The 27,541-nt window shown below is 37.5% G+C and overlaps 1 protein-coding gene across 1 annotated transcript in view; it reads left to right on the top strand.

The window, feature by feature from the left end:
- Window positions 1-26,517, top strand: part of rassf7a (Ras association domain family member 7a) — a 38,002-nt gene extending 11,485 nt beyond the window's left edge. Inside the window, exons 2-6 of the mRNA XM_073831502.1 lie at window positions 14,842-15,000; window positions 16,179-17,041; window positions 19,403-19,577; window positions 19,726-19,812; window positions 26,252-26,517. Coding sequence (XP_073687603.1) covers window positions 14,898-15,000; window positions 16,179-17,041; window positions 19,403-19,577; window positions 19,726-19,812; window positions 26,252-26,283 — 1,260 coding nt within the window. The 5' untranslated portion in view covers window positions 14,842-14,897 and the 3' untranslated portion in view covers window positions 26,284-26,517. The remainder of the gene's footprint in view (window positions 1-14,841; window positions 15,001-16,178; window positions 17,042-19,402; window positions 19,578-19,725; window positions 19,813-26,251) is intronic.
- Window positions 26,518-27,541: the final 1,024 nt, after the last annotated feature.

Here is a 27,541-nt window from a genome sequence, read left to right as displayed (position 1 = left end):
AATTTATTTGTAAAAATACTTTTTTATCTTGAAAATATAGTTTAATAACTTTTTGAAAGTCATGATTAATGCGTACAGGCACGTGTACTATTTATATGTAAATTATAAATATGAAACTCAGTATTGAATAAAATGAATAAAATGCATTTTTAAACTAGAATTTGCATAGATTTGATTTATTTTGGATGCTGTTAATTGTGCAGTTTAGATTACATTCCCAGATTCGGTTGTCTGGTTGCTCACTCCAGTCTGAAACATTTTAAGTATCACAAAGTGTGAATTTGCGAGACAAGTGATGTTATTTTTAGCGAAGTCTTAATGTTTTTGAAGGCGAGGGCTGCTTCTATTTTCTCCCTCATTTCAGCATCTGCTGTTAATTTTATTCTCCACAATCACAGTTCAGGGAAAGGTTTAGTCTGTCTCATTTTCTCATGTCTCATCCTGACACCCTTTACTGCTTTTCTCACAAAGCTCAGTTGTTTGATAATCTTTGAAAATCTGAAAGAGCTTAGATCTCAAGCCTCTGCGTTGTAACTTTGTTTCATCTTCGGTTCCCATGTCTTGACTGAAAAATCAATCTCCTATGGTACTCGGATTCGCACGCATACTAATTGAAACGCTTGTCTGGTGCGGGACGCTTGCGTAGACGTTGTCTTTCTGCGAGGAGTCTTGCAATCGTGTGAAAACTCAGAGTGTCGACGCTTTCCATGTCCCAAGGCTGTCTTGAGTAATTATTTAGCAAAGCTCACGTAATGAGAGAGTGAGTTCGCTATGCTTCGGCGGCCTTCACCCATATAAATATCCTCCCTTGGAAACCACAAGCTGTTCGCCACTGTTGCTTAGAGCCGTTGCCCCAAAGTTCCCATCTGTGCCACTGCTTGACTGCATAAGTAGACCAGCCATTGATTGGCAGTTTAATGCGTTACTAATTACGCCATGAGCGAACCCAACAGCGACCACCCACTTTCTCAACGACCTTCTTAAAGACTTCTGCACAAGTGTACTGTATATCATGACTTAACCTTGAAAGTCATGGTAGATCTATATTGAAATGTTTATACTTGGCTGAGGAGGGGTCGACCGTGTTTTTCAGGGCCGATAGCGATGCAGATTATTGCAGATCAAGTAGACCGATATTTTGAACCGATATATAATATCGGGTGTAAAAATGTAAATTTATGTCAAAATTAAGAATAAGAAGGGCTCTGACTTTCTTTAAATGCTTTTAAATTATTTTATCGGCAATCGGTTTTGAAAATGACTGATACCGATAACCACATAAATGCTTAATATTGGCGCCGATAATCGGTCAATTAAAACAAATTTTACAGTTCAATTTTATTTTCAACAGACTTCCTTGACAGAATTTCAAAGCTGAGTAGATCTGTATTGAAAGTTTTATACCAAAGCATATTGACACAAATTTCATGATTCACTTTGGTTTCGATTATCGCAGTTGGTCACGCCACATTAAAGAGTGACAAAATGGTATTTATTGTTTAAATTTTGTAATGAAATTGACAATTTAACATGATTACATCTGTATTGAAAGGTTTATACCAGGAGTAATAAAAATTTGAGGCAAATTTCAAGATTCACTTCAGTTTTGATTTTGATTTACAAGCTTTTGGTTTGATTTTAGTCAAATCTTAATTCAATTTGGTTCGATATCGATTCTTTTGGATATATGTGAACCTGGACCACATATATCCAACAATACATTGTATGGATCAAAATCATATTTTTTTTCTTTTAGGCCAAAATCATTAGGATATTAAGTAAAGATCATGTTCCATGAAGATATTTTGTAATTTTCCTTCCGTAAATATATTAAAACTTAATTTTCGATTGGTAATATGCCTTACTAAGAACTTCATTTGGACACCTCTGAAGGCGATTATCTCAATATTTAGATTTTTCTGATTTTCAAATAGTTGTATCTCAGCCAAATATTGTCCTATCCTGACAAACCATACATTAATGGAAAGCTTATTTATTCAGTATGTATGCATGACACATTATAGTAAGTTGTACTGTTTCTTTCATCACCTTTTGATGTTCATTCATGGTTATTTTGTGTAGCAACTAGTAGTAAAGATGAGCCGGTTTACTTGCCGCTTGAACCTAAGAGACATTGATCCGTCACGCCACATTAAAGAACGTCAAAACAGTGTTTATAGTTTAATTTCATAGTAAAATTGATTAAATTTAAAAGTTGACACTTATTTTTATATATAAATGAACAAAGTGCAAAGCTTATTGCGATTTATCGGATGGGAGGTGCTCTACAAATAATGTTTAGGGAAGTTTTGTTTATGTTGCTCAAAACAACATTGACTAAACTATTCTTGGGTTTAGGAATCAGTTTTGGTTTATCAAAATGAGAATCGATAAAAATCGAGAAGGCAGTATTTTCAGCCCCTACATTTTTCAATGACGAATATGAATGGGATTTTTACTTTTGTATCCCAGCTGTTGGTGACAGGAATTGATGTTGCCCCATCCACTCTTTTAATGAGAGGAAAGCCTTTATTGAGGATTTTCGGCTTCATTACACTTGCTGGAATAGGGATCTGGAATAGAGCAGGCAGGGGGATGTCAAGAATGCACACACTTCTCAATGCTCCCACACCAGGAATGTGATGTTTCGTAACACACGCATTCCACTAACGCTTTGACTCTGAAACAACACTGAGGTTTCCCGCCACAGGGACTGGATGTGTCACCTGGAATTGCACATTCCAGACCTTTCCCAAACATTCGCTGAACCTTGAAAGGGCCGAATATAGACCCTTGGCCTTCGCTGGTGGAGGAATGTGGAAAGGTGATGGGGCTATCGTAGTGGGGGGGTTGAATTTAACATGGTTTTTGAACAAATCTTACTCCTACAGAGTATAAAGATAGCATTGGTCAGCATTCAACTTAATATGGACTGAATGTTCCAAACTGTTATTCAGTGGGTTGTCTCTTTAATAGAGTAACAGAGATAAATAATAAATACTCTAAAGAACTATAACTTTATTACACCAAGCTATCAAAATCCTCACAAACAAATCAATTATGTATAATGATGGAAAATTTGTATGATAGTAATTATCTGGAACTTCATTGTTGACAGGCGTGAATAAGCAAAAAGCAAACTGAATTATTCAAGTGAGTAGATTAGATGAAGTCAATGCAAAGATGCGAATAGATGTGAACTCGCACCAGACGACTAGAATGACACTGTGTGTAGGATGCACCGAATGCCACTAAAATTATTTGGCCAAAAATAGCAAAAAAAAAGCTCTTTCGGGGAATAAGCGAAAAGGCCGAATATATTATACCGAACAATGACGTGATCAAATAGAGGCGTGTACTAATGCAGCAAACATGTTGGCAGTGTGGAAGCATTTAAAGGTCCCATATTGTCAAAATCGAAATTTCCTGGCTTTTTTCATGATAACTGAGGTCTAGGGGATATGTAACTACCATATGAGTTTCAAAACAGTCAATCCACAGTAAACTGCACACAGCCTGCTTAAAGTAGCTGTTCATTTTCACGAGCAGCTGTGACTTCCGTACAGATGTGACGTCCGATCGACTCAAGTCACCGCCTTCAGTCACCACCCTGAGCACCAATCACATCCCACCCTCCTTTTGTCAAACCCAGACAACATCGCGTCCATAACATTGCTAAGCAACAACAACACAAAAACAAGTCGAGAAAACCCTGTTCAGTCGATAGATGTCGAAACTACATCATTGCACAGGCTTCCGAACAAAGTTAATATAAGAGACCAGTGGCACGTCAACTTCAGCCTCTTTCATACAGCGATTCCGGTAAATACACGGATAATGTGTCCCATGATTTGTTCCGGAATTGTTTGATTTGGTTCATTCACAGTTGTTTTCCGGAATCTGTGCGTGCTTTACACACAACCCATAAAGACATGTGACGTTTGGATGTGAGATGTAATGCGACGCGTACGTTTAACTAAACTGAAACTAACCTGAACAAACTGTGCTTCAGCGCTGATAGTGAGGAGCTGCCTGATCGCTGCTTCATTCCACTTTGCACGTATTTTTTCATCGTGAAGAGTCGCAGGGTAACGTGCATCATCACTAAAACACTGCCTTTATGGTTCTGACTTTTGTTCACACAGCGCTCGTTCCCGTAATTTTCCAGAATCAGCGCGCATTGTGAAAGGGGCTTTACTAAAGCAACAGTTATGTAGCTTACTGCATTCGGTGTTTGAAAAAGAAAAAACATTAATGATCATTCTAAAATATCCTGTTGAGTATCAGCAGGCTAGGCTCTCTCTATGGCTCTGAGCTCGCTTACAGCATACATGACCGTAGTTACCTGTGATTGGCCTGGCCGTGCGTCACTCAGAAAACAACAGGCCAATCAGAAGAGAGGCTCATGAATATTAATTAGATGGGCCAAAATCGACCTGTTCTTGACAGAGCTCCTAAAAAAAGGAGCTGTAAAAATATATTGAGATGGATTTTGGCACTTATACCGCAAATATATATTCTTAAGGACATCAACAGCTAAAATAAACCTCCAGAAATGTGTACAATATGGGACCTTTAAGAGCCAGAGGAATTTGAAGATCAGGGTAAATTGAACTTATTTTGTCTATTGGGAAACATGTGTCTTCTATAGCATCTGAAGGGCAGTTCGAAATGAAAAAAATATGGTATTTAGGCAAAAGTTTTCACCCCCCAGCTCTTAATGCATGGTTTTTCCTTCTGGAGCTCTATTTTAGTCCTTCTAAAATATGAAGTATATTTAAAAATATTCAAATTACATTTAATAATATTAATCATTTCATCTTTAGAGAGCTACTACTTGACTAGTCAACCATCATCCCTAGTAAAATTTCATCACATACAGATTCCGAAGACAAACTTTTTTATATTTTCAAAGTAAACTGGGTCAACTTTAAATTCATGTGGACTTCAAGAAGTTTCTCATCAGAAGGAATTTGATGGTGGATGTACAGTTTGTGCACCTGTTAAAAAAATCTCCACTTCTTTACAGTCTGACCACAAGGGAGTTTGCTCTTGTTTTAATATAGCCGCTCGCAGTAGGTGCACCTGTTCTGCCTTGCATTGAAAATAGGCCAAAGCCTCAGGACTTCCTTTGTTGGCAATCAGTCTTTTACACCTCAGGCTTTGATATTCATCATTTCGATAAATGGGGAACAGAATGCAACATTATAGAAAGTGCAGAACAGGGTTTTAAATTATTTAGCGCAGCAGGCGTGCAACAGAGTATTAAATAACTCACGAACCTGAAGTCTCATGCTGCACGCAAGCAGGCTGTAAAGGCGACGCATACACTGGCTAAACAGATACTCCTTATTTCATTTCCTCAGTGGAAAAACACATTTAATTGGTTATGACGAAAAGCAAAGCTCCACACAAGAGGAAGTAATGCTTCAAAGCTGGTTTCCCTCATGGTCCGCTTACACCTGGACGGTTTCTCTCATGAGAAGTGAAAACCGCCCACCTGTCTTTTAGACTGAGATTTGCAACCCATGCCTTATACTTAACGTCTGACAGATTCTTGTGGTTGCACTTCCAGATGGTGTTTGGCCTTAATTTGCGATCTTTTTGCGAAGTTCAAAATGCAACTTCCCATTGGAGGCTTGACAAAAATGCTTGCCCACACACTTGCAGGCTCTCTCACTCTGTGTTTATCCCACTTGTCAAAGCCAAGATTGGGATTTTTTGGGCTGCGAGTGGAGACAGCCTCTTTTGTTTTCCCAAGCTGCCTTTGTTTAGGTTTGAGGTGAAGCCTGGTCACTTTTGGTGCCCTCAGCATTCCTCTGTTTAAAGGCAAAGGGTCACACTTCTAGCATTCATGTGGTCGGAAAAGGACGATGCATTGAACAAAAAAGTGTAAAGGAAGGTAATAACCTTTTGGTTAGTCTGAGCCTAATTCTGATTGGAGTTAGACTAATAAACAATATTTTAAGATATACAAATGATTGAGAATTGGTTAAGAATTTGTCATTTATCATATTTTATCATAATTAATGGGATTTCAGGATAGTTCTCAATCAGGGTGCCTCACGTGGACTTAAAATGTTCTAAAATATTATAAAACGGCTGAAGATAAAGGTATTTTTATGAATTATATACATATAAACTAATATATATATAGAAAATCTCAGAAAATTGATCCAAAGTAATACTTTTTTTTTTTTAAATAAAAAAATGTACATATTTTTTGTTATGTTAAGCTCTAAAATATTTTATCAGGTAGAAATTGTGAGCAAAAATATTTTTTAGAAATCTTATATTTATTCTTTGACAGTAAATTACAAACGACTGAAGTAGAAGTAAATAAATAAATACTATGATATATGTTTTATTTTATTTATTATTTTATTTTTTTGCAGTGGGAGCTGTTTATCTGACTCAAAAACTAGCGATATTTTCAAAAGTAATATGCCTTACAGCAGTGCAGTGACTCTAATTAATTGAAAAAACTTTTCAGAATTGACCAAACCAATTGGTGCTAAAACTAATTAATAAACTAATTTGTAAATTTACCTAAACTAATTTGTTCAAACAAATCAGAGTGATGAAGTACATTTATTAAGAAGAATATTTTACACATTTTTGTTAGAACACAGTATTATATGGAAGCCCGTTTCCGCCAGTGTATAAAAATGTTTAAAAAAGGTAATTGCGACTTACAGTTTTGAATATTTTTCTTACAATTGCATGATGCAAACTGGCAGTTCTGACTTTTCGGAATTGCGAAATATAAACTCCCATTGACACGAAATAAAGTCAGAATTGCACGTTTTTATCTCGCAAATGCGATTTTTGTATCTCGCAGTTTTGACTTAAAAAAAAACTCACAGTTCTGACTTTTTTCTCGTAGTTCTGACATTTTCTCACAATTCAGATTTTTTTTTCTTAGAATTGTGATATAAACTCCCAATTGCGCAAAATAAAGTCAGAATTTCTCGCAAATGCGATTTTTTTTCATCTTACAATTCTGACTTTTTAAAAATAACTCACAATTCTGACAACTTGTAGTTCTGACGTTTTCTCGCAATTCTGACTTTTTTCTCAGAGTTGTGAGATATAAATTTACAATTGCGAGGTAAGGTCAGAATTGCATGATATAATCTCCAAATGACACACAATAAAGTCAGAATTGCAAGAAAAAGTCTTTTTTTTTTTTAAATAACTCACAATTCTGACTTTTTTTTTTCGCAATTCTGACTTTTTTTTTAGAAATCTGATATAAACTCGCAATTGTGAGAAATTAAGTAAGAATTGCGAGATAACTTGCAATTCTGACTTTTTTCTCAAAATTGTGAGATATAAACTCGCAATTGTGAGAAATTAAGTCGGAATTGTGATATAAAAACGCAATTCTGACGTTTTTCTCACAATTCTGACTTTTTTCCTCAGAAACTCGCAATTGCAAGAAAAAAAGTCAGAATTGTGAAGTTGCAATGCGAGTTTGTATCTTGCAATTCTGACTTTTTTTTCACAATTCTGACTTTTTTTTTTAGAAATCTGATATAAACTCGCAATTGTGAGAAATTAAGTAAGAATTGCGAGATAAAAACTTGCAATTCTGACTTTTTTCTCAAAATTGTGAGATATAAACTCGCAATTGTGAGAAATTAAGTCGGAATTGTGAGATAAAAACGCAATTCTGACGTTTTCCTCACAATTCTGACTTTTTTCCTCAGAAACTCGCAATTGCAAGAAAAAAAGTCAGAATTGTGAAGTTGCAATGCGAGTTTGTATCTTGCAATTCTGACTTTTTTTTCACAATTCTGACTTTTTTTTTTAGAAATCTGATATAAACTCGCAATTGTGAGAAATTAAGTAAGAATTGCGAGATAAAAACTTGCAATTCTGACTTTTTTCTCAAAATTGTGAGATATAAACTCGCAATTGTGAGAAATTAAGTCGGAATTGTGAGATAAAAACGCAATTCTGACGTTTTCCTCACAATTCTGACTTTTTTCCTCAGAAACTCGCAATTGCAAGAAAAAAAGTCAGAATTGTGAAGTTGCAATGCGAGTTTGTATCTTGCAGTTCTGACTTTTTTCTCGCAATTTTAACTTTTTTTCTCAAAACTTTGATATAAACTTACAATTGCACAAAATAAAGTCAGAATTTTGAAATTGCTCGTAATTCTGACTTTTTTTTCTTAGAATTGTGTGATACAAACTCAGAATTCTGAATTTTTTCTCAGAATTGGGAGATTCACAAATTCACAATTTTGAGTTAAAGTCAGAATTGCAGAATATAATCTCCCAATTGTACGAAATAGTCAGAATTGCAAAATAAAAAGCTTGCAATTCTTTTTTCTCACAAATGCGAGTTTATATCTCTCACTTCTGACTTTAAAAAAATAAAAGCTTACAATTCTGACTTTTTTCTCGCAATTTTGAGAGAAATTGTGAGATATAAACTCTCAGTTGTGAGTTCAAAAGTCAGTATTGTGTGATATCCACCCACAATTGAAAGATAAAACTCAAAATTCCGATTTCTTTTTCCAGAATTGTGAGTTTCTGAATTGTGTGTTAGAAAGTCAGAATTGCGAGATGTAAACTGACATTGTTTGTCTCAAATTCATATCTGCTACATTAATGGTACTGTAAATTGTTTATTTCTATGAAACACGACCGACTATGGCATACATCAACAGAACACAATTCCCAAAACATTTGTTTCAATAATTCAACTTATTTCAGAGTGAAAGAAAATATTCTATGAGAACAAATCTGGAGCAGAATTGTTAACCATAAAACCAGAAGTATGTATTAAGTAAATATATTTTTTTTTCATGTTCACTTTAAACACATCCACCTGCATCAGTAAATCAGGCAAATGGCACAATTATAGACTACATCCAGTTTTTGCATTTGTTGCTGGCAACAAGGCCATTATGGAAGAATGTCTGTTGAGGTTGTGGATGAAAGCGCTTAATGCACGTGGATCCGGCTGCAATTCATGCGTGAAAGCAGTGACACGTTTATAGGTGCATGTGTGTTCAAAAAAGGCTAATCAGTCAATCAAAGAGAGGAAATGCATACAAAAATGCGAACCACCGGCTGGCTCACCTGTGATGTTGTTTGTGGGGGGCATGTTCAGGACTTGCCTGGAGTTGTTTGGTGGTTATTTTGATAGAAAAGTGGGCACACTGTGTAACAAAGGATATGTGTACAGCACACACATGATGTTAGTTTTATTATCAGCATAGTTATGATAGATTTTCTTTCCGGGTGTAATCTGTATCGACCTACGAAATTCTACGAAAACATCAAATATTTTTAATAATTACAATTACAGACCTAAACTTGACAGAAAAGATTATCCAAACATGGCCTTTAGTGTCCATACTTTGAATGGGTTTGACCACTTATTTGTTGTTATATACATGAAACACCCTTAGCCAGAGATCTTGCTGATGCATCGCTGCTGCGGAGTGAAAATGTCATCCGTATAAATCACCTTTGAGCCATAATGAGTAGAGACAGTAATAATTCTTTCCTCACACCCACCAGACAGTCCACAACACAATCTCTCTGCTTTCTCAGCACCGCATTCATTCAGTGATCAACTGCTGAGGAAACATTAAATCAGAGGCACGCTACAGCTGACAGAGAGCGTCGTCCCACCCTGCCCTTGGATTTTACAGTGTTTTTGTTTGTTAAAGCTGCAGAACATCAGACATGTTAGGCCATGTGTTTGTGGCAGAGTAGGGTACAGATGTGTTCTCACTTAGGTATTTTTTTAAGAAAGAGCAGTTGTTTTGTATATATATGGGGGCTGAAGATGACATGCACCATGGGATATATACACCTCAACAGCTGCAACAGAAAACAATGGCTGTACTGCATGTGATACAAATAGCCTTTTGTGTGGGTTCCAAAATAAACACAAGTAATTTTGCCGTAAAAGTCTCAGACTGGGTGATCTGGAGAGTTGCTAGGTGGTTTTTAGGGTGTTAAGTATTCTAGGCAAAAAACATAAATCTGGATGTTTGGAAAATATTAGCACATGTGCAGTTTAAGGGTGTGTTCACACTTGTAGTTCGGTTTGTTTGGTTCATTTAGTCCGGACCAAAAAGGAAAACGATACATTTGGTCCTAGTCCGCTTAGGGCTCACAATGGCATTTTTGACAGCGAACGTGAAGATACCGAACCTAAAGGCATAGTGATACGTTCAAAGATCTCATAAAAGATCTCATAAAAGGCACTTTACCTCCTCGTTGCTCTACGTTTAATCTCTGCTTGTTTTGTTTTGGATACACCGCTTGTTCCCTTCGTGAAATCACTTCGTCGCATAGTGTCGCATCTTGTCATTACTTCCTGTTTTTGGTTCGTTTAGACGTATTTGGTCCGTGTTGCATTCATATTTCATTCGAACTGCACCAGAGTTCATTTGGAAGCGGACAGAGGTCCATCTTTTTGCAAAGTCTAAAATGAGAATTCCTAAGGAAAAATGTCAGAATTCCGAAGTTTAAAGTGAGAATTCCTAGGAAAATAGTGAGAATTGTGAGGTTTAAAATCATAATTCCTGGGGAAAAAGTCAGAATTCAGAGGTTTAAGATCTGAATTCCCTAGGAAAAAAAAGTCAGAAATGAGAGGTTTAAGATCTGAATTAACTAGAAAACAAAGTCAGAATTGCAGGGTCTAAAAATAAGAATTCCTTGAGGGAAAAAATCTGAATTTCAAGGTTTTAAATCTGAATTTCTAGGGAAAACAGTCAGAATGGTGACGTTTAAAGGGAAAATTCCTATGAAAAAAAAAAGTCAGAATTGTGAGGTTTAAAGTGAGAATTCCTAGGAAAATAGTCAGAATTGTGAGGCTTAAAATCATAATTCCTGGGGAAAACGTCAGAATTGAGAGGTTTAAGATCTGAATTAACTAGAAAAAAAAGTCAGAATTGCAAGGTCTAAAATAAGAATTCCTTGAGGAAAATAAATCTGAATTTCAAGGTTTAAAATCTAAATTTCTAGGGAAAACAGTCAGAATGGTGATGTTTAAAGGGAAAATTCCTGTGAAAAAAAAAAAAAGTCAGAATTGTGAGGTTTAAAGTGAGAATTCCTAGGAAAATAGTCAGAATTGTGAGGTTTAAAATAATAATTCCTGGGAAAAAAGTCAGAATTGAGAGGTTTAAAATCTGAATTCCTTAGAAAAAAAGTCAGAATTGCAAGGTCTAAATTAAAAATTCCTTGAGAAAAAAAAAATTGTAGGTTTAAAATCTGAATTTCTAGTGGATACAGTCAGAATTGCGGGGTTTACAATGAAAATTTAAAATCAGAATTTGTAGGAAACAGGTCAGAATTGCAAGATTTAAAATCAGAATTCCTTGGAAAAAAAGTCAGAATTGCTAGGGTAAAAATGTCAGAATTTCGAGGTTTAAAATCACAAGTTCTGTACCACTAGGTTTTGTAATCTGTGTTGGCAGTGTTTACACTTACTCAAACGAACCGCACTAACCGAGCAATCGCACCAGGATTCGTTTTAATCGAACCAAACATGACAAGGTATCATTCATGTCTGTTGAAATTGAGTACTTCAATAGATAAAGCAATAGACATGCTCATAAAGTAGAAAGTTGAGTATTGCCTTTTGCACTTATGTATTAAACAGCTGAATTGCTAACAGAGAGTGTATCTCTCCTCCCTTGAGGTGCTAGATGACGTTTACATGCTACATTCTACAGATGTGTGATTGTTCTGGTGTGAAACTTCTCTCTCTCTGTCTTTGGAGGATCACTCCTCTTTCTTTCTAATACATTTACAATGGTTTATGTATGGTGACATTGCACAGTAGTTGTTTTAATAAGAACTACTGGCTAATAACATCTGCTAGCATTAAGAGAAAGCACCACGCCTGCACAATAACAGTGCGCTTGTTTTTCGAAATGTATTCCCAACAGCCCGCAAAACATAAAGAGGATGATGAGAGAGAGGAATGGGATAATTCCAGTAATCATAGCTTTCAGAGGACATGCTCAGAAGGGAGGAGACAGGGAAGTTTTAGATGCGTCTGGGTTGGGTCTGCATTTCTGAAGCAGTGGGTCTGGACATGTGCGAGTGATTGTATGTGAGAAATGGATCCAAGTGACAGCGATCCACCCTCATCTCAAACACAAGCCTGCTGTGAGTCAAGTTGCATTGCTAAAATATATATTTTTCTGTTCGAACACGAATCCAGTGAAATTAAGTCTAAACTCCGACTAGCCCAATGCGTCTGGCACCTGTTGATTCCTCTGCGATTCATCTTTCATGTCTAGTACTTTGTTGTCATGGTAACCGCGGGCTGTGTTGAGAAGTGTACCCTGAGGCCACGGACTTGATTTAGTAAGATTGAGCCCATTCGAGGTACAGGAGACAAAAGAAGATTTGTTTTACTCTCCGCTCTATGCTGCACGCGGGCCAACAAGGTAGCATTCCTCCGCTTCAGTAGGGATAGGAATAAGACGGAAGAATGCTTTAGAGTTGGCCAGCACTGTTTGAGAGTTTTTGAGAACAGAAAAACAATAGATCAAGAGGCTTACAGGAGCAGGTGGAAAGAAAACGGACATTGAACTTTAGAAGATTCAAGGTTGATCAGAATTGAGTTTAAAAATCAGAATTCCCAGGAAAAAAGTCAAAATTGTGAGATATAAAATCAGAATTCCTAGGAAAAAAGAAGTGTGAGGTTTAAAATTATAGTTCCTGAGGGGGGAAAAGTCAGAATTTCAAGGTTTAAAGTGAGAATTCCTGGGGGAAAAGTCAGAATTGTGAGGTTTAAAGTGAAAATTCCTAAGAAAATAGTCAAAATTATGAGGTTTAAAATGAGAATTCCTATGGAAAAAGTCAGAATGGCAAGGTTTAAAGTGTGAATTCCTGGGGGAAAAAGTCAGAATTGTGAGGTTTAAAATCAGAATCCTAGGGGAAAATGTTAGAATTGTGAGGTTTAAAGGGAAAATTCCTAGGAACAGTCAGAATTCCGAGCTTTAAAATCACAATTTCTAAGGAAAAGTCAGAATTCCTAGGGGAAAATGTTAGAATTGCGAGGTTTAAAATTAGTTTTCCTAGGAAAATAGTCAGAATTCCGAGGTTTAAAATCACAATTTCTAAGGAAAAGTCAGAATTGTGAGGTTAAAAATCACAATTCTTAGGGGAAAAAAGTCAGAAATGCAGGGTTTAAAATCACAATTCCTCGGGAAAATTTAGGAATTGTGAGGTTTAAAATCAGAATTACTAGGAGAAAAAAGTCAGAATTGTGAGTTTTAAAAAATCTGAAAACCTAGGGAAAATTGTCAGAATTGTGAGGTTTAAAGTGAGAATTTCTAGGAAAATAGTCAGAATTGTGAGGTTTAAAATCAGAATTCCTGGAAAAAAAGTCAGAATTGAGAGGTTTAAGATCTGAGTTCCCTAGAAAAAAAGTCAGAATTCCTTGAGTAAAAAAAATCTGAATTTCAAGGTTTAAAATCTGAATTTCTAGGGAAAACAGTCAGAATTGTGGGGTTTAAAGTGATAATTCCTATGGGGAAAAAATCAGAATTGCGAGGTTTAAAATCAGAATTCGTAGGGAAAAGGTCAGAATTGCAAGGTTTAAAATCAGGATTCCTAGTAAAAAGTCAGAATTGCAAAGTTAAAAGTGAGAATTCCTTGGAAAAAAGTAAAAATTGCTAGGGAAAAAGTCAGAAATTTGAGGTTTAATATCAGAAGTGCTGTGCCACTAGGTTTTGTAATCTGTGTTGTCGGAAATTGTACAAACTCTGTTTGTGGCCTAAATATCAAACGACTCATACATGTAGGTGTTCTCAGGGTGGCTTCTAATTATTTATTTAGATGGCTCAAATGCCAAGTGACTGCTTTCAGAAATGAACTTAGGACAGGGCAAAATATGACCCTGAGAAAAATTTTTACTTCTCTCTCTTCATTCTCTTTTAAATATGACTTAAAGGCCTGGAGATAGAGCATTCATCAGTGGGCACTTGGCAGCTGCTAAACGGTCTACTTAGTAGCTTAGTGCTGCTGTTAAATGTTTTCATAAGTTAACGCGGTAGACTTTACCATAGAATTTCCTCACAAAGGGTATACTATGCAGCAGTCAGACTGCACAGAGCCAACATGTCTCGCTTATATTAATCTCACAATCAGCAGTTCGTTCAATATCTGCATGGCTGAAGCATTTGGATACTACACCTTACCTGAGCAGCTCTATCTGTTCCTGCTGTGGGGCTTCAAATTGGAGTCAGACACACATGCAAGCACAAGCAGTCTCTGAACAACTACGTTCTGCCTGTCTGTTCCCCTAAGCATTCATCTGCTGAAACGCCTTTGAAGAGAGCCAGCAGTGCATTTAATTGGAGCAGAGTTATGAGTCCATCAACCTCCTGCTAATAATAACTCTTGAAACTTGCTTACCCACTGGACCTGATGTTCAATCACAATTTCATGTCTCATGGCTAGAAATCCAGAAGGGTTTGAGGACTCAGGTAAAAACAACTAAAGTAGAAAATAGCTTGAGTTTTCTTCATTGATGTATTTTGGACCTTATTTGAGAGGTTTAGACTCAAGATGGACAGTTTAGTCATTTTGTTCACTCAAGTTCTGAACTCCATAGATGATTTTCACTAAGTACTTGAGTACCTAAAGTTGGGACCAGGGATTCTTGTATACTATTTGGTTAACTATTTGTCTGTCACATGAATGTCTTCAGCCATTACCTTATATCTTGTACGCTTGTACCATCACTTTTTTAAGATGCTATGTCAAGTTTAAAATATTTGAAGAACTTCAATGTAATCTTTTTTTCAGACTGTGAAGACACATTGTCAATATTGCTGTTTTGTCGTTTCAGAATTCAGACATTACCATGCATTGCTGATGTAAGCTGATCTGTGTTCAGTGTTTCTGATGGAGCTGAAAGTTTGGGTGGATGGAGTTGTACGAGTGGTTTGCGGCCTGTCAGAAGAGACATCATGTCAGGACGTAGTCATTGCACTCGCCCAAGCCATTGGTAAGTACCTTTGAGAAGGAACTTTAGGTGAGGCTAGACTGCAAGGTTTCTCAAATTTGGCCTGAAGGGTCATTGCCTTACAGAGTCTTAGCAAGCTTATCAATGTCTTCAGAGCTACAAAAAATGACAGGGTTTGAGTTCAACTCTGCAGGGAAGTGTCCCTGCAGAGCCAGATCTGGGTTAGATGTTTGAAGATCTGGACTAGTAACCAATAGGTTGTAGATTAGAGCCCCACGAAGTGGTGGTCCATGAGCCCTTGCCATAACGGCCTTCAATATGACACTTGAAGTAACCTTAGAACATTTCCGCTAGATCAGGGGTAGGCAGGTTCGGTCCTAGAGAGACACATTCCTGCAGAGTTTAGCTCCAACTGTGAAAAAAAACCCTGTCTATAGCAGAGGTCTTCAACTCCTTGGGACCCACTCTCCTGGAAAGTTTATTTCCAACCTGCTTCAGCACACCTGCCTGCAGTTCTTAAGCAGTTTTGAGGAGCTTGATTGTCTGCTTCAGGTGTGTTTGATTAGGGTTGTAGCTAAATTCTTTAGGATAGTGGGTCAATAGGAACAGGGTTGAATACCTCTGGTCCAGTGTTTCTCAACTCCAGTCCTCGGGACCCACTGCTCTGCACATTTTGTATGTTTCTGAGTCTGACACACTCAGTTCAGTTCATGAATCTTTCTACTAATGAGCTGATGATCAAAATCAGGTGCCTTAAATGAGGAAGACATACAAAATGTGCAGAGCAGTGGGTCCCGAGGACTGGAGTTGAGAAACACTGCTCTGGTCTATAGCCTTAGTAATCCTAAAGCAGGGGTGTCCAACCCTGTTCCTGGAGATCTACCATCCTACAAAGTTCAGCTCCAACCCTGATCAAACACACCTGAACCAGCTAATTAATCTCTTAGGTAGCACTTGATAATTACAGACAGCAGCGTTGGAGTAGGGCTGGAGCTAAAGTCAGCAGGTTGGTAGATCTCCAGGAACAGGGTTAGACACCCCTGTCCTAAAGTCATTGATCAGCTTGTTCAGGTTTGATTAAGGTTGGAGCTGAACTTTGCAGGACTGTGGCTCGAACTTGCCTACCCCTGGCCTAGATCCAGGGGAATTGTCCACATAATAAGAGTAGAGATAACATAAAGCATACTTTTAAACTCTGACTACCCCTTTGCTCTCTACAGGCCAGACGGGTCGTTACGTTCTCATTCAGAGACTGAGGGACACTGAGCGCCAACTTCTGGCCAATGAGCGCCCACTGGAGTCCTTGGCCAAACTGGGCCAACACAGTAGCGAGGTGCAGTTCTTCCTGCGGCGGACTGGTCCCAGTAGCAGTGATGAACAAAGTCCGCACAACCGGACCCTCCCTCACTCCAAGCCTTCCACGTCAGAACTTAAACGAGGACTGCCGAAGAAATCTTTGACCTTCAACTTGGGCCCTTCCAATTCTCCCCGTATAAAAACAAAGGACTTCCGTAAAACACCCTCTCCTGAACAGAGGGCATCCCCAGTTCCGCACACGCAATACCTTCCAGGGCCATCTAAAGAGGAGGTGTTTCGGCATGTTCTCCAGCAGCGGGAGCAGCTATGTGCCCTTGAGTGTCAGGTGCTGGCTGTGGACAAGGAATGCGAGACTTGGGAACAGTCGTCTGCTGATGAGTCATCTCTGCAGGCAGAGATGGAGGCTTTGGAGAAGACCCTGTGGGCGAACCAGCAGGAGTTGGTGGACGAGGAGTTTTGGGAGGAGGAACTAAGGATAGAGACTGAAAGGGAGCGTGGGATGAAACGGCGGCTAGGAGAGCTGCATGCTAAACTGGATGACTGTGGGCAAAAGTTGCACGAATTCAACACTCGCGCCATGCAGCTTGAGCAGGACATTCAGAGAGAAATGCTACAGGTGGACATCTTGCCCACCCAGTCCGATTCAAAAGACTCTTTGGAGCTAGTCGAGGCAGATCTTCAAAGTCGACAAAAGCAGGGGGAGGAATTGGAGGCGGAGCTTTTAGAGCTTGAGAAGGCTTTGGGGAGGGCGGAGACTCTGCTGAAGGTAAGCAGAGAGGGCATGGCTCTAGAGAGAGGCTTGTAGCTGTTGGCTGCAGATGCTGGAGGGTATTACGGTCCTCTCTGAACTGAAAATTTGAAAGTGAACAAAGGAACTCTTAAAATTAGTTCACACTCAGAACTTGTGAATTTTGACAAATGTTTTTATTTGGACACGCATACATTTCTTTTATTCCCTGTGCATTTTATGCCTTGAAAGGACAAAATAAAGGCGTATACCTATTAAATAATGAGTTTCTTTTCCTGCTAAGCATGGATGAATTTCAGACTGTACATAATTATGCACCAGCCTCAGTTTTATAACAGCATTTCAATATTTTAGTATTCCGGTGATTTAAATCAAAGACTGTGTCTGTGAAAATGATCTGAACTACTTCATACCACAGTGCCACTCAAAAGCCTTCCTTATGTGTTCTTCCAGAAAGCAAGGAGATCAACCATGACTAACCGGATCTTATATAATCAGAATCTATTCCCTTAGACAAGTCATGCATGAAAATTAGGCTGCTCCTTCAACAGAGCATGGTGAATTATCATAGTTTTCAAATTGCAACTCAGAGTCAGGTGATTACTTGAGTCACATACTTTGTGGTTACCCTTGACTTGTCTGTATTTGAATTAGGCTTGTCTTGTTAAACAAATTAAATCTACAGCCAGAAAAGTGTCAAACATACCCATAGAGAACAAATCCTAAGATTACTGTAATCAGAGCTGCAGGGCACAACTAACTGCCTTGGCTGTTGTTGCTGTTAAAACAACAAGGGCGCCCCCTTGTGACTATTGGTGAAATTACAATAAAGAAAAAAACAAAAAGAAGCAAAATTGTTTTTAATGATGTTGTTTTTAGACAACACACACAATAAAAAGATTGATTGAAGATTGATTAAAGCATTAAAAACAACTTTTTTTTAAACATCAGTTTAATCTGAAAGGAGTACATTGCATAAGTATACCCTTAATGTGGTACTTAGTTGAAGCACCTCTACACCTGCATTTGGCAATTACCTGCCATTCTTCTCCTCACCTCTTCACCTCTCAAGCTCTGTTAGTTTGGATGGGGGCTGGCAGACATCTTCAGGTTTCTCCAGAAATCTTTGATTGGGTTCAAGCCCAGACTGTAGCTGGGCCACTCAAAGACATTCACAGAGTTGTCTATAAGTCACTCTTGCTGTGTGCTTAGGGCCATTGTCCAGTTGGAAGGTGAACCTCCTGCCCGTTCTGAGGTTCTGAATGCTTTGGACTGGGTTTTCATTAAGGCTATCTCTATATTCTGCTATGTTGAGCTTTTCTTCTACTCTGATGAGTCCATTAGTCCCTGCTGATAAAAAACAGCCCCACAGCGTAAGGCTGCTACCAGCACACTTTACTGTTGGGATGGTACTCTGCAGGTGATGAGCAGTGCCTGGTTTCCTTCATACATGCTTGGAATTGAGCTTCATCAGACCAGAGAATCTTGTTTCTTTCAATCCAAGATTTATTTAGGTGCTTTGTTCCAAGTGTGTTTTCATGTGTCTTCAATGAGAAGAGGATTGAGTTTGGCCACACCACCATAAAGCCCAGATCGGTGGAGTGTTGCAGTAATGTTTGTCCTTCTGCAAGCTACTCCCATCTCTACATATGATCATGGAGCTCAAGTAGAGTGACCATCAGCTTCTTGTTCACCAGTCTAACCAAAACCCTTCTCCATCAATTGCTCAGTTTGGCCAGGAGGCCAACTCTAGAAAGAGTCCTAGTTGTTCCACACTTCTTCCATTATGGATAATGGAGGCTACATGCTTCTGTGAGCCTTCAACACAGCAGAATTTCTTTTGAACTCTTCCCGAGATCTGTGCCTTGACGCAGTTCTGTCTCAGAGCTCTACAGGCAGTTAATTTGACCTCAAGGTTTGGTTTTTGCTCTGATATGCATTTTCAGCTTGGAAAGTTTTGTGCCTTTTCAAATCATACTCATTCAATTGAATTTGCCACATTTCCAACATTTATAAGCGATAAGAATGCCTCTGTGCTAAATCTCAAGTTTCTCAGATAAGCGTATGAATACTTATGCAATGGAATCATTTCAGTTTTTGTGTTTTTAAATACATTTTGTTACAAACCTGTTTTTTTTTCCGCTTTGTCATTATGGTGTATGGAGTGCAGATTGATGTGGGGGGAAATATATTTAAAGCAGTTTAACATAAGGCTGCAACATAAAACCTGGAAGAAAATGAAGGGGTATGAATACTTTTGCAAGGCACTGTACTACAATGCAAAAAATGGTGTTTAATAATTCGTATTCGGAAACTGTTTTTTTTTTTTTTATTCCAGTAAGCAGGCTGTTTGTGAGTGTCTGTTCTCTCTGTGTGTAGGATAAACAGGAGGAAGTGGAGGAGTTGAATAAGGAGCTGAGACAGTGTAATTTACAACAGTTCATCCAGCAGGCTGGAGCCGTGCCTACACAAGCTCAACCCCACACAGACCTCAATGAACATCCAGAACAACTGGACCCGACTGAACAACAGCAGGACAAACAAAAAGACAGTGGTATGGCCTCACACACAAACAAACACACACGAAATTGGTTACTAAATTAGTATGGTTATATGGTTGTTATAGGGCTGGTACAGATATTTGTGTGTTTATATGGACTTACGTTGTTGCTTATGTACATTTTACTCCATCTTTCCCACAGATTCGCCCCCACGTCCCACTGCCAAGCAGTTCCTGGGTCACCTGCGCAACCTACAGCACCCCCTGGTGTCCAGCCTGAACCCCGAGGGTGTGTATGTGTGACACATGCTGCTGTTGCTGCTTCCCTGCCTGCCCCGCAACCCCAGCTGCCACATGCCCAATGGCGGCAGTCCTTTTCTGGGTGAAGGTGTCTGCATGGTGGCCCTCCTTAACCGCCCTCTTCTGATCAACATGCCTGATTATTGTAGCACTTTAGCTGAAAGGCATTGCGTCGACTAATTTACGCCACATTACCGTATAGTTCAATCCAAAACTAAAACTGTATAATATACAGTATATGCTAACTCTGTCTGTAAATATAGATGTTGTATATTACAATGCTATGAAGTCAATATGTAGTGCCTTTCAAAAAAAGTGTTACCACTGTGCTCTTCAACACTTTAGTCTAAGGGATAGTGGGTTGCTTTCAAATTACATCTTGACAAGCTGCTAAAAACGCTGAGGTACTTTTGCTTACGAAGATGTAATTTGATTTGAGTTTGACATGAACTAAAGTGTTTCCTTCTACAGTGTTTCCTTTTTCTTCTTTACGCTGTGTGTGTGTGATATTAAAGGCATAGTTCACCCAAAAAAGACAAATTTCGGTTATCATTTGCTTTCCTCTTTTTCGTCTGTGAAACATAAAATAAGATATTTTGAAGAATGTTCACGCTGCTCTTTTTCAACCAGGAATGTTTTCTCAGACTTTTGTGATGAGCTGGAGCATAGGTTTGACGCGTTTATCATCATTAATGTCAAATTTGGATGAAGTGTATGTGACAAGTTTGAATATACGTAAGTGCAGATGAGAGCTGAAGGGAAAATGATTGGTTAATAACAAGTTTGGCTCTTTAGAAGACTTATAAACTTAAAATATTGTGTAAAAAGCCACATTAGATACTTTTATGATGCTTTAACATTGTTTTTGAGCTCGACAGCCTCTAGGGCTGGATTTATCAAGATCTAACGGTGTGTTCACACGGGGCGCAAGCGTCAACGCTTCCCATTGACTTTGAATGGGTGACGTCAAGCTTTGCCGAAAGGAATTGTGGATCCGTCGGCGGCGCTTCACTCGCGTTGCTCGCGACAGAAGTTGAGAAATTTTCAACTTCTGCCGCGAGCAACGCCAGTGAAGCGCCGCGTCAGCCAATCAGATCGCTCTATGCAAATACAGTGGCCAGGCGGCAGCCAATCACGTTCATCTTGTTCAAGAGCAGCATTTTATTGGCTGACGCTGCTATGACCATAAACGTCAGCCACGCCTTCCGTTAAGCGTTGACGCTTGCGCCCCGTGTGAACACACCGTAAGATAAAGTCTAAGTTTTAGAATAATCTTGACAGGCGATATTTAATTGCATGGCATTATTTGTTGAACAAGTTGGGGGAAATAACACAATCCTTTATGAAAAACGTTTTGGCCACTTTTATGTTTTTGTTTTGTGTTTTTAAGTTTGACAGGGGCTGGATTTACGAAAACTTACTTGAGAAATTTCTTAAGATAACTTCTGCGTGATGGTACTCACTGATCTAGTTTTAAAAAAACAACGAAAATACATCAGGATTTTCCATAATAAAAAATAAAATATTAAGTTTAGTTTTTTTGATGAACTTTAGCTCTTTTTTTAAATACACTGCATATTTTAAATCGCTGCCAAAAATCGTCATATTTGTAAAATTGGAAATTAAGTCTCATTTTTGTAGTGTTTTTACGTTATTTCACGCATTATCATGACCGATCATTGTTTAAATTATTGATGTGCATTTTTAATAACAGTTATATGTATATAAGTCTCTTTTGCTCACCAATCTGCATTTAATTCATCCAAAATACAGCAAAAACTGTTATATATATATATATATATATATATATATATATATATATATATATATATATATATATATATTTACTATTTAAATAACTGTTTTCTATATGAATATATTTTAAAATGTAATTTATTCCTGTGATTTCAAAGCTGAATTTTTAGCATCATTACTCCAGTCACATGATCCTCTAGAAATCATTATAATTTTCTGATTTGCTCTTCAAGAAACATTTATTATTATTATTATTATGTTGAAAACAGCTGAGTATAATTTTTTCAGGTTTCTTTGATGAATAGAGAGTTCAGAAGAACAGCATTTATCTGAAATATAAATTTTTGTAACATTATAAATGTCTTGAACATCACTTCTGATCCATTTAAAGCATCCTTGCTAAATAAAATTATTAATTTCTATAATTTCTTTCCTGAAAAACATGTACTCAACTGTTTTAAATATTGAAGATAATAATACTAATGTTATTTGAACAGCAAATCATCATATTAGACTGATTTCTGAAGGATCATGTGACACTAAAGGCTGGAGTAATGATGCTGAAAATTCAGCTTTGAAATCACAGGAATAAATTATTAAAAATATTTAATTATTAAATTATTTTAAAATATATTTTAAATAGAAAAGTTATTTTAAATAGTAAAAATATTTTACAATTGTACTGTTTTTGCTGTACTTTGAATCAAATAAATGCAGGCTTGCTGAGCAGAAGAGACATTAAAAAACTTTTGACTGGCAGTGCAGCTAGTCTTATTGTATTCAAATAAATATATAAATTCAAATAACCCAATATGTTCATTAAACACCTTACCTTTGGGGATTTTTAGACAAGTTGGTGATTTTAAAGACAAGTCTTTTCAGAAATGTAAATACATCTCAAGTTTTATCTTTAGAAAAAAGAAAGCTAAAAACATGCAGAAATATGTTTGGGAATACAAAATAATTCTTCTTTCTCAATTTAGAAAGAATAAGAATGATTTTATCTGTAGGAATGATAATTCCAGTCCCAGTTTACCATGCATTTGAATGGAAAAACCAGCAGCGTGAACATTCTGCTAAATATCTCCTTTTGTGTTTTATGTAATAAAGGTTTAGACATCATGAGAGCAAGTAAATGGGGACAAATCTTCATTTTTGCACGATTTATCCCTTTGGGATGGCTTTTGTGTGTGATCTGAATACCTCTTGTCTCCTTAAACAACTATTTGTCTAAGTGTGTCGAGTGGACAATGATCCAAACAGTCTGAATGTTAGTAAAAGATTGTGAACACTGTACATAAAAGTCATTTTTAAGCATCACATCTATGGCGTCTGATTGTAAACCACCAGAACATATGAGCTATTTCTGTACTCATACACTCTTAAAAATAAAGATGCTTCAGGCTGCCATAGAAGAACCTTTTTGTCTAAATGGTTTCATAAAGAACCTTTAACATCTGAAGAACCTTTCGGTTTCACAAAAGGTTCTTTGTGGCGAAAGAAGGTTCTTCAGATTATGTAAGGAATAATTGACAACGGTCTGTTGAATTCTTACACCTCGGGTGTGCATTATTATCGTCGAATTCTTCGTCAATTATTCCGCTTACGGTTAGCACACCTCAAGACATCGATCAGATATTTCGAGACATTCGTCCTGTTTTTGTCCTTACATCGCTATTGTAAATATGATTAATTTCTCACGCAGCTCATTCAACCCTTCGTTGCTATTTGTAAAATGTCATTTTAGACCTAGTAAGGACGCTTCAGCCGTTGATAGCAAACTAATGCAGTGAATAATGATAAATAAAGTTTTATTTAAAGTTTAGACAGACAAGCAGACAGACAGAAAGAGACGGAGAACGAGGTTATGCTCGTAAATTACCTTAAATCTGTGCGTCTCTCGGAAGTGACTGGCAGTATCGTCTACTAACAGTGAAACTTTAAGTTCATTTTCTTCAAGACCACGCCGTTGTTACCTCGCTTGTGAGAAATGTCATGTAGTTTATGTTGTTAATCGTCAGAGCAGCGCTAACAACATTAGTGCGTCTGCTAACGTGTGTCCTAACTATATGTGTGCGCGTCTGTAAGAGGAGAAATAGAGTATGTGCTTTCCGTACATAATAACACGTAATATTGTGGCAAAAACATGGAAATAATCTGTCGTTTTTATCCTATTGTTTACTGTATTTATTAGTTTGGCCAGTGTCATTGTGAGTTTTGGTTATTGTGCTGTTTTGGGCTGTAAGGACCTTTGAAATAACTGAAATCGTGTGGCGAAGTGATATAGACATGTACTGCGGTCAAGAGCTGATTGGAACTACGTTCCCTACGTTTCCCTGAAAATAATGCACACCGTTAGAACGTTCGTCAGCCAATCAGATTCAAGCATTCAAGGACTCCGTAGTATAAAAAAAGGTAAGAAAGAGATGGTTCTTTAAAGAACATTTGACTGAATGGTTCTTCTGTGGCATCGCTGTGAAAGAACCGTTTAAAGCACCTTTATTTTTAAGAGCGTATACTTTCAGACATTTACAAAACTGGGACTTTTTCAATTCTGAGAAATAAAGTCAACATTGCAAGATAAAAAGTTGCTATTGCAAGCAAAAAAAGTCAGATTTGTGAGATATAAACACAATTGCGAGTTATACAGTGAGATTTAAAATATATAAACTTGCAATTCTAATAAATAAAGTCAGAATTGCGAGATATAAACACGATTGCGAGTTATAAAGTGAGATTTAAAATATATAAACTTGCAATTCTAATAAATAAAGCCAGAATTGTGAGATAAAAAGTTACAATTGCGAGAAAAAAAGTCAGAATTGCGAGATATAAACTTGCAGTTCTGACAAATAAAGTCACAATTGCGAGAAAAAAAGTCAGAATTGTGAGATATAAACTTGCAGTTCTGACAAATAAAGTCACAATTGCGAGAAAAAAAGTCAGAATTGCGAGATATAAACTTGCAGTTCTGACAAATAAAGTCACAATTGCGAGAAAAAAAGTCAGAATTGTGAGATATAAACTTGCAGTTCTGACAAATAAAGTCACAATTGCGAGAAAAAAAAGTCAGAATTGCGAGATATAAACACAATTGCAAGTTATAAAGTGAGGTTTAAAATATATAAACTTGCAATTCTAATAAATAAAGCCAGAATTGTGAGATAAAAAGTTACAATTGCAAGAAAAAAAAGTCAGAATTGCGAGATATAAACTTGCAGTTCTGACAAATAAAGTCGCAATTGCGAGAAAAAAAGTCAGAATTGCATGATATAAACTCAGAATTGCGAGTTATAGTCAGAATTGTGAGGAAAAAGTACGAATTCTGAGAAGGTCGCAATTGCGAGCAAAAAAAAAAAAAGTCGAACTGCGTGATATAAACACAACTGCGAGTTAAAAAGTTAGAATTGCGAGATATAAACTCATAATTCTGACTTTATTTCTCAGAACTGCGAGATAAGTTAGAATTGCGAGATATAAACTTGCAGTTCTGACAAATAAAGTTGCAATTGCGAGAAAAAAAGTCAGAATTGCGAGATATAAACTTGCAGTTCTGACAAATAAAATCGCAATTGCGAGAAAAAAAGTCAGAATTGCATGATATAAACTCAAAATTGCGAGTTATAGTCAGAATTGTGAGGAAAAAGTACGAATTCTGAGAAGGTCGCAATTGCGAGCAAAAAAAAAAAAGTCGAACTGCGTGATATGAACACAACTGCGAGTTAAAAAGTTAGAATTGCGAGATATAAACTCATAATTCTGACTTTATTTCTCAGAACTGCGAGATAAGTTAGAATTGCGAGATATAAACTTGCAGTTCTGACAAATAAAGTCGCAATTGCGAGAAAAAAAGTCAGAATTGCATGATATAAACTCAGAATTGCGAGTTATAGTCAGAATTGTGAGGAAAAAGTACGAATTCTGAGAAGGTCGCAATTGCGAGCAAAAAAAAAAAAGTCGAACTGCGTGATATAAACACAACTGCGAGTTAAAAAGTTAGAATTGCGAGATATAAACTCATAATTCTGACTTTATTTCTCAGAACTGCGAGATAAGTCAGAATTGAGAGATATAAACTTGCAGTTTTGAGAAATAAAGCCAGAATGGTTCTTCTATGGCATCGCTGTGAAGAACGTTTTAGAGCGCCTTTATTTTTAAGAACGTATGCTTTCAGACAATTACAAAAATGGGACTTTTTGAAAGTTGGACCAGTCGCTAACTGAATTATTCTGAGGGGAAACGTTCCCGTTACGACACTGTCTTTGTATGAACAACATATAAATGACAAAATCTGATATTTTAGTAATTGTTTATCCAGTAATTGATTGTTTCTGGTTTGTAGCTGTTAATACGACTGCTAGAACGTCTCTTTGTGGATTTGCTATTTCCAAAGAACAAATTACATCAAATTCAAGATTCCCACACATTATCAATGCCTTGTGCTATATGGCATATTCATTATACGACTGAGGCAGTGTGTTGCCCATTTAGCGAGTGTTAAAACTCAGGGTTCATGACATTTGGACGTTTCTCTGGGTTTCGAGGCTTCTTTCTGTTCTCTCTCGGCTGCTGTGTGCATGCGTCTGAAAGCTCACAGATGTTGTATTTTTGTATTTCTCGTGACTGAACTTCCCAACAGCATCACTCAATGTACTTTTCTATGTGTCTTGCAGTCCTGACGTCCAGAGAAGCGTCTTGGCGGTAATAAAGCGGAAGCACAGGGCTAAGGATTTGTAATGACTTTCTGCTTATATTCAACTCTTAACTGTCTCCTGTATAACCGTTTATGTTATGTATTCACTGTATATATGAAATATATATTTACTACTTTTTTGGTACATTTCAAAAATTTACTGTAAAATATTACCAGATTTTATCTCGAGAACTTTTGCTTTTGACTATGTATTTAAGTACAATAAAGACTGTGTGTTGTGTCTCAGATGATTCCTGTTTGATGGTTTGTCAGTGAGGCTCACATCGTTCATCTTTTGCTGATTTCTGTTATTGATTCACAAAGGTCAGGTGTTAAGTGAACGCAAACACAGTTCGCAAAAAAATGTTTTTTAACACTTAAACTGGGTTAATAATATACATGCTAGGGCTAAAATTTTTACCAGGGTTAATATAGGTATAGTTAACTAAAACCAGAACGTTGTCGTTATATATATATATATATATATATATATATATATATATATATATATATATATATATATACACACACACACACACACACACACACACACACACGTAATATCATATTTTCAATATAGAAAAATAATAACTATTGTTATGATCTCTGATTTTATCAGATTTGATATGATTTTTGGTCTTGAAGGTTTTTAGGAAACAAATTCATAAAGACATTTGTGGCGGGAGTCCCGAGGAACAATCAGCGTCGCCCTGGCAACTCATCGGAAACACCTGCAACCACTCAACACGGACCAATCGATCACGGCGAGATCTGCTTTATAAACGAGCCCCAAAGCACAGAAGGGTGAGAAGCTTCTCCAAAGAGCTGAAACGCTTACCGTCTCTCTCTATCGTTCCTTCCACAGACTCGCCGTGACGATTGGGCCGCACCCAGCCTGGACCGCTTTCACTCGGGGTGACCGCACGCTCCTGCACTCACCCCTCACTGGCCACAGTCACCAAAGAGCACGAAGGGACAAAGGATTCACGAGACACCGAGCACCGAAGACGCCACATCGCCCTTTCCCCGTATTATCTCCTTCACTTCTGCACTATTGTCAATAAACGCACCCTCCGGGGCTCACCTAAACCTCTTGTTCTGTCGTGCTATTCCCCGCCCGGCCACAAGGTGGTGGAGAATGCGGGCAACGTGACGGGCCTGGGAAGCCGACGAACAAGACACTCTTTGTTTACACCGCCATCTTGCCTCGTCTCTCACTTCCGGTTTTTTCTGTTTTTCAGGCGCGCCCCTCCCCGGCAAAATGGAGGAC

This window comes from Garra rufa, chromosome 25 (genome assembly GCF_049309525.1).
Source record: "Garra rufa chromosome 25, GarRuf1.0, whole genome shotgun sequence".
Taxonomy (NCBI): domain Eukaryota; kingdom Metazoa; phylum Chordata; class Actinopteri; order Cypriniformes; family Cyprinidae; genus Garra; species Garra rufa.
Note: the sequence above shows the minus strand (reverse complement) of the source record. Positions and strands in the feature narration are given on the sequence as shown.